The sequence below is a fragment of the Gouania willdenowi genome, chromosome 12 (assembly GCF_900634775.1).
Source record: "Gouania willdenowi chromosome 12, fGouWil2.1, whole genome shotgun sequence".
NCBI lineage: Eukaryota > Metazoa > Chordata > Actinopteri > Blenniiformes > Gobiesocidae > Gouania > Gouania willdenowi.
The window spans coordinates 23,736,085-23,743,983 of NC_041055.1; the positions used below are offsets into that span (position 1 = coordinate 23,736,085).

The following is a 7,899-nucleotide window of genomic DNA, read 5'->3' on the forward strand; positions in this document are numbered from 1 at the left end:
ATGAGTTTTTTCTATAGATATATAAAGGAATTAATCAATTCTTTTCTGCAGAATTTGCATCTTGAACTTAATCTTGTCCAAAAATGTGTGCATCTGTGCGTGAGAGAGCACACACCCCAATGTAACACAGGATAAGCAGGTGTAGGAGATGATTGGATAAATGAGCTGTTATTAACTCATTCACAAATTGGTGTTTGTTTGAATAGAAAAGATAAGTTGTGCATGCACATTTTTCAAAAAGGTCAGTTTGGCTCCATAATTAGCATGGATATGTTTTGTGAAAAAAATAATAAATGTAATGAACAATGTAATAAAAAAAAAAAAAAGAAATAACCTCATATGGGTAAAAATTATGGCCACGTTAAAAAAAATTGATTTTTTTTTCATTATATATCAATTATAGGTCTTTACTACTGTGTATCCTTAACCAAACCAAAAATTAAAATGAATCGCAAATAAGAATTGAATTGGGCCCCTGGGACTCAAATCAAATCTATTTGGGAAATCAAAATCATTACCCAGCTTTAGTAAACATTACAATTATTTCCTTGCATTCCTAAATGGAAAAAAGGGTTAAAAGAATGTATTGACTTTGTAGTTACTGCACATGTTTAAACTCTGATAGAAACATTTAGAATTTAAAGATTTGAAAATGTAAAAATAACAAACATTTTACAAAGTTAATGTTAGCTACATGCAGCAAATAAATCTCTTTGAAGTCAGAAGTGATCAGCTCCAAAAATAGCTTCATGTCATCCTCAGCTTAGAGTGAAAGTGGCTCCATTATCTACTGCTGAACACAATGCACTGTTTTTCTAATCATAAATCGTTCTACGTGCAAACAACCACAGAATGAGGAAATGAGGATAGCTGTTGCTCCTGGGTATGAGTGGAATACAAGCTCAGCATCTTGGCCACACGAGGTACGCGAACTGCTGATTGTTCTTCTTCCTGAGTCAACCTGCAGCCTGTCAGCGAGCCAAATCATGCACTTGCAGAAGGGAGTCTTTTTATAGCTACCTGTTTATTAAAAACACGTACAGCAGTTCTTTGAATAGGAACATTTCTAATTCCTGCAGTGTGGGAACTCTTTAATGCTAGTGCTGAAGCATCCAAGACAAACAGGTTTTTTATTTTTATATCAACGCTGTGCGTGGTTGTGTATATATGGTTATATGGCGTTTGCATGCCAGCTTAGAAACCATGTTCCTTTAATTAAATGTTGACAGCAGAGTTCCCTGCGTCACATTTTCCTTTTTACAGATGCAACAAACGTATGTGTGCCATGTGCAGTATAGGCTACGTAAGCTAGCATTGCAGAGTGTCACTGAGTTTCAATTCAGAAGTGGAACAAGTCAGCACACACTTTCACACGCTCACACGAGCTTGCAAAGATCAGCCAGCTTAAGAGCTTGGGATTTTACTCACAGATGTTTCTAAAACAGACTTATTGTTGGAAATCATTTACAAAAAATCGAGTGAAAATGGGGAAAAACTCGGCTCACAGTTTTTTTTAAAACACCTCGCAATCTTTTTTTGGATCAGGGCCCCAATTTTAATCTTACAAATTTGTCTTGCGACCCCAAAGACTTTATTTTTCCTTCTAGTTATTAAACCTGTATGTTATAATGTGTTACAGAGTAGTTTAAAAAGAATTTTTTTTTAATTATATTATATTTTTTATTATATTATTATTTATTTACTATTCATGTATTTATTTATATTTATTAATGTTTTTATTATATATATATATATATATATATATATATATATATATATATATATATATATATATTGTATTATATATGTATATTTGAGAAAGTTAAAATATAGAATACTGTTGTTGAAGATTGTGTGTTCCAGGCGACCCCATATGGGGTCACGGTCCCAAGGTTGAAATACACTGCTTTAATGGCTTTAAGTGCACTATTTAAGTAAACTATATTTATTCAAAACGTGTAAATTATTTTCAAAAGTTCTTCGCCAAAAGATGAAGGCTCCAATTTTTCCTAATTATCTTTTAATCTCTGGCTTTACTGTACCTAATGTTAAATAGATGTACTGTATGTACATAAGTGTAACAAAGGTTAAAAATATATATATATATAAGCCACCAAACAACCAACAAATGGTGAAGAAAATCACTTGCATTGGCAAAGAAGTTGTTTTGTTAGTTTTTTAATGTATGTGCAGCCCCATATTCAGCTTTGTGGTTTATTCCAGCGATACATGCTTTTTACACATGTGGCATTTATTCAGACTTCAAGCTGTGTTGTAACAATAAAGAAGTACTATACAAATGTCCTTATTTTCTCTAGTTCTATAGCAGAAAACCCAACTTTGACATTATTGACAATAAATTCTTCTCAAGGGAATCAAACCGTTGTCCTACAACTGAAAGCTCATTGCTTTTTAAGCGCTTGCTCGTACGGTGGATTCATGTGCGCACGGTGCAACGGTTATGGGTGACTTAGCATTAGCTACCTGCTTTCATCGTCTGCTTATTTACAATATTAGAGGACATCAATATCAATATTTCTGTCTTATTCCTGGCAAAGAAAGTTGAAGTGCATATTTTCCTGATGTCTCAAGATGCTTTTTGGTTTATACGCACTTCTCCAATGAGAAAATCAGATTTGAAACCTATAAAGATAATCACGCCAAGAATATAACATACTTTTGCTCCTGCCAACTGTAAGTGTCTTTCTGTGTAATGGCATGCTCTCAATTCCCTAAAATAAAAAGACATTTAACAACATGTGATGGCATACCAAAGTGTTTCATGGAGCATTTGTGTAGGTACAGGAGAGTTTGAGGCTGCCAGAGAGTGGGCGGAGAGGAGGGGAGGGAGAGGAGGTTAGTTCATGAGCTGGTGGCCCATCTGGTTTAAGTTAAGAACCCCTCCTCAATTAGAGCCAGCATGATGTCAATAAAACGTCAGGCTGGAGAAGCCATCACTTAAATCGGTCCTGTCAACTATTGTTCTGTCTTCAGGCTTTGTGTGCAGCGTTGATCACCGGAACATGATTAGCAGTTTGATTAGAGTAACCACAATGTGCCGTTTCTGATTGGATTTGGGTATGTGAGAACGTTGCCACAAAACTTGTTTCTTTATTAAGAAAAATATACAACGTAATCAACAGATAGAAAAACAAATGTTTTCCTGGAAGAGTTGCTCCCCCCACCCCCCAATCTTTGCAGAGTTTTGCCATCTTCACTGTAATTTTATGCATGAAAATTTAACAGCCTTTTATTGGGCGGTTTGGAGAGAGTGAAGACATTCATGTTTCTCTTACTGATGGGAATTTCCAGTTGAGGCGATTTCCTGCAAAAAAAAAGAAAAAAAAAAGAAATATGAATCACTCTGCAGCACGTTTATGTTGATTCGTCAGGATTATTATAGTCATTCTACATCTCCGAATGGTTTCACCAACTGCAGGCATGCGTCCAAAAAGTCCGTCCCAGGGCTTGAAAAAGAGTGATCCATTTAAAAGGTCACACATTCCCAACGGTTCCCAGTGGGAAATAAGAAAAGTCCACACCTTCGCAGGAACGCAGAGGCCTACTACACTGAAGTCTGACAGCAATTACCACATGAATTTCAGCGTATTACAATGCCAAGAACTTTATCTGCAGACCTCAATTCCATGGCTTTCCCCCAATGTGGAGGTTATTAGCAGAGGACGTGTTGGCAGTTTGGTACATTCAACTATAAAAGCTGCTCATTTCAGCATTCATGCTTTAAGACACTCGCATGAAATGATGTTTAAAATTCCCCCAGTAATGACATGCAAGCTTCAAACTCTCAAACGCAAACCATGGACCAACATGCCTGTGTTGTTTGGTCGCCGTCGTTTTGCATCTCAAATTTCCGTACGCCTCGCTGACAAAGATTTAATCAAGGCCGGTGAAAATGTGACAGCCGCGGTTTAACAGTCGAGCTTTGAGTGGATCAATTGCTCTTTAGTTGCCTCTGGAGAGAAGCCAGTAATCTCTTGGAGATTTAAGAGTGTGAGTGACTGCCATCTTTGCAGTGGACCAGAAGTCCTACAACCCCAACCTAAAAAAAAGTTCCTTTGCTTTTGTTTCTATAGAAACCACATTAATGTTGTAAAGACGTCACAAAGGTTTACAGACAGAGCCATGTACTTGTATTTATTGTACGCGCGTGATTTATATTTCCTGTTGGGATTGCTTCACATTGGTTAGAATAGCTCAGAGCTGTATTTAAAACTCAAGACTATTCACAGGGATATCAAGGTTTTGATTGTGATGCTTTTAATTTTTTTTTTTTTTTTTTTTGATTTCTCATGCTTTATTAGACATAATCTGGTTCTTTAATGTTAATTTGAACTAACTTGGACAGCAGTTCCAGATGTTTGTTACAGAGTCCGTTACACTGAAGTAGATGTGATTCTTAAATGGAACGTTCTTAAACTGTAAGTAATAGGCTGCTGAGGGCCCTTAATTGTATTTTTAGATGTAAAAATTGAAGCTGAAGCATCTATCTATCTATCTATCTATCTATCTATCTATCTATCTATCTATCTATCTATCTATCTACTTTATTTATCTATCTATCTATCTATCTATCTATCTATCTATCTATCTATCTATCTATCTATCTATCTATCTATCTACTTTATCTATCTACTTTATCTATCTATCTATCTATCTATCTACTTTATCTATCTATCTATCTATCTATCTATCTATCTATCTATCTATCTATCTATCTATCTATCTATCTATCTATCTATCACAATCACCTTCAAGTCACGTATGTGATCATATGGTAACAATTATCATGCATAAAAGCTCCTAGTTGTGAGGCATGGTTGTTGTATTGTCTCATCACCAGTGTTTGTTTTTATCTAAAATTGAGTCACTGGTCCTCTGAGGTAATGGCAGATCGTTCCGTCTATTACAGTTTTTCTCAGTCGCTTTTGGTACATTTTTCAGATCAGAATTGAAATTCTCAAAACTATCTGTTCAATCTTCAGCTCATGGTGTCACTTGGAGTGCACATCAAAAAAGCAGTTTCTCATTTCTTTGAACAATTTGCAAATGCTTTGTTACATCCACGCAAATGATTTTGTACAATGCTCTACATTATCAATTGCTTATGTCATGTTGATCAAAATGTATTGTAATGGGTCTCTGTTGAATAGTCTCACCCAACCACAACATGAAGGCATTAGTTCATAGCATCAATCTTTACATGCAAATTGGTTGAACACGTTGTCATAACATGTCAAGAATATTCCTATACATTTCCAATACTTTTTTTCTAAACCTGTCCTGACTTGGTAAATTGCTCCCAGGCGAATCTTGACTTTCTCTAACAAATCAATCAACTGGCAAGTATATGTACAGGCGGAGCACAAGACAATGTTATACTTTCTGACAATGGAAGGAGAAAGAAATGGATGGGGTCAACAGCCAGAGAGAAGAGGAAGAGGAGTGAGGCTGCGTGGTGGAGGAGTTGGGAGGAAAAACAGAGGAAGAGACTGAGGAAGATTGTCTTATGTTTACATTTCAACTTTTGTTTCTTTTTTTTACTTTGTACTATGTAGTACTGTCTTTTCCTTTCTGTATCACAATGATGTGGTCTGTCAACAAATTACATTACAAACAATAAATACGTGAATGTGAATTTTGTCCAGTCTCTTGCAATCAAACTCCCACATACACTACGGTGCAACCTTCAATTTACAATAATTGTCATCAAAACTTTACCCATATTTTACATCAGAATATCCATCCAGAGTACACAGTTACATTGACAACATGACTAAGCAATTTGACTGTCTTATTCATACACAATGACACAAGGACTCGTCATTATGACATGTTCACTGACACGGATATTCACTTTTGAGAGATGAACTAAGGATTTTGAGCGAGAGAATGACGTTTGCAAGTAATTCATGGTGTTTTGCTATTTGTACGAATTGTTTTCAGAAATGCACTTACTGTTTTGCAAATGTTGAGGATGATTCGAGAAATGTACCAAATCGACTGAGAAAAACTGTAAACCCATTTCAAGGAACGTAGTCAAGCCTTGAAAGAGGTTCATCTTTACAACAAAGTCCTCATGACAGATCGCTGTGGACATCAGACCGCCACTTTGGACTTTGCATTTCTGGCTAAAATGGTTTTTGTTTTCTGTCATTTTTTGTGCCTTACTGCTTTCTTAGCCCTGTTTAAGTATGTGCATTATATTTGCAGTAGTTTTTTAGGGTCTAATGATGGTCCTAACTCAATTTTTTTTTTTTTTTAATTTTTGAAAAAATATGCCTTGCTATAGCCTTACTTTTAATTTTGGGTAACTTTAGTTTTTTGTCATTTTTCGTGCCTTACTGCTTTCTTAGCCCTGTTTAAGTATGTGCATTATATTTGCAGTAGTTTTTAGGGTCTAATGATGGTCCTAACTCAATTTTTTTTTTTTTTAAGTTTTTGAAAAAAATAGCCTTGCTATAGCCTTACTTTTGATTTTTGGTGATTTTAGTTTTTTGTAAATTTTTGTGCCTTATAGCCTTTTTAGCCCCTTTTAAGGATGTGCATTATAATTGCAGTAGTTTTTAGGGTCTAATGATGGTCCTAACTAAATTTTTTTTTTTTTGAAATTTTTGAAAAAATATGCCTTGCTATAGCCTTACTTTTTTTTTGGGTGATTTTAGTTTTGTGTCATTTTTTTGTGCCTTACTGCTCTTTTAGCCCCTTTTAAGTATGTGCATTATATTTGCAGTACTTTTTAGGATCTAATGATGGTCTTAACTCAATTTTTTTTTTTGGAATTTTTTTGAAAAAAATGCCTTGCTATAGCCTTATTTTTGATTTCGGGTGATTTTTGTTTTTTGTCATTTTTTGTGCCTTACTGCTTTCTTAGCCCTGTTTAAGTGTGTGCATTATATTTGGAGTAGTTTTTAGGGTCTAATGATGGTCCTAACTCAATTTTTTTTTTTCGGAATTTTTTTGAAAAAAATGCCTTGCTATAGCCTTACTTTTTATTTTGGGTGATTTTTGTTTTTTGTAAATTTTTGTGCCTTATTGCCTTTTTAGCACCTTTTAAGTATGTGCATTATATTTGCAGTACTTCTTAGGGTCTAATGATGGTCCTAACTCATTTTTTTTTTTTTTGAAATTTTTGAAAAAATATGCCTTGCTATAGCCTATACTTTTTATTTTGGGAGATTTTTGTTTTTTGTCATTTTTTGTGCCTTATAGCCTTTTTAGCCCCTTTTATGTATATGCATTATATTTGCAGTAGTTTTTAGTGTCTAATGATGGTCCTAACTCAATTTTTTTTTTTTTTTTTTTTTTTTTTAAAAAAATGCCTTGCTATAGCCTTACTTTTTATTTTGGGAGATTTTTGTTTTTTTTCATTTTTTGTGCCTTATAGCAATGCCTTGCTATAGCCTTACTTTTTATTTTGGGTGATTTTTGTTTTTTGTAAATTTTTGTGCCTTATTGCCTTTTTAGCCCCTTTTATGTATATGCATTATATTTGCAGTAGTTTTTAGTGTCTAATGATGGTCCTAACTCAATTTTTTTTTTTGGAATTTTTTTGAAAAAAATGCCTTGCTATAGCCTTACTTTTTATTTTGGGTGATTTTTGTTTTTTGTCACTTTTTGTGCCTCACTGCTCTTTTAGCCCCGTTTAAGTATGTGCATTATATTTGCAGTAGTTTTTAGGGTCTAATGATGGTCTTAACTCAATTTTTTTTTTTGGAATTTTTTTGAAAAAAATGCCTTGCTATAGCCTTACTTTTTATTTTGGGTGATTTTTGTTTTTTTGTAAATTTTTGTGCCTTATAGCCTTTTTAGCCCCTTTTAAGTATGTGCATTATATTTGCAGTAGTTTTTAGTGTCTAATGATGGCCGAACTCAGTTTTT

The 7,899-nt window shown here is 34.3% G+C and overlaps 1 protein-coding gene across 1 annotated transcript in view; it reads left to right on the forward strand.

Moving 5' to 3' along the window:
• Positions 1 to 860: 860 nt before the first annotated feature.
• klf4 (Kruppel like factor 4) overlaps positions 861 to 7,899 on the forward strand; it is a 12,070-nt gene continuing 5,031 nt past the window's right edge. Inside the window, exon 1 of the mRNA XM_028462260.1 lies at positions 861 to 923. Coding sequence (XP_028318061.1) covers positions 861 to 923 — 63 coding nt within the window. The remainder of the gene's footprint in view (positions 924 to 7,899) is intronic.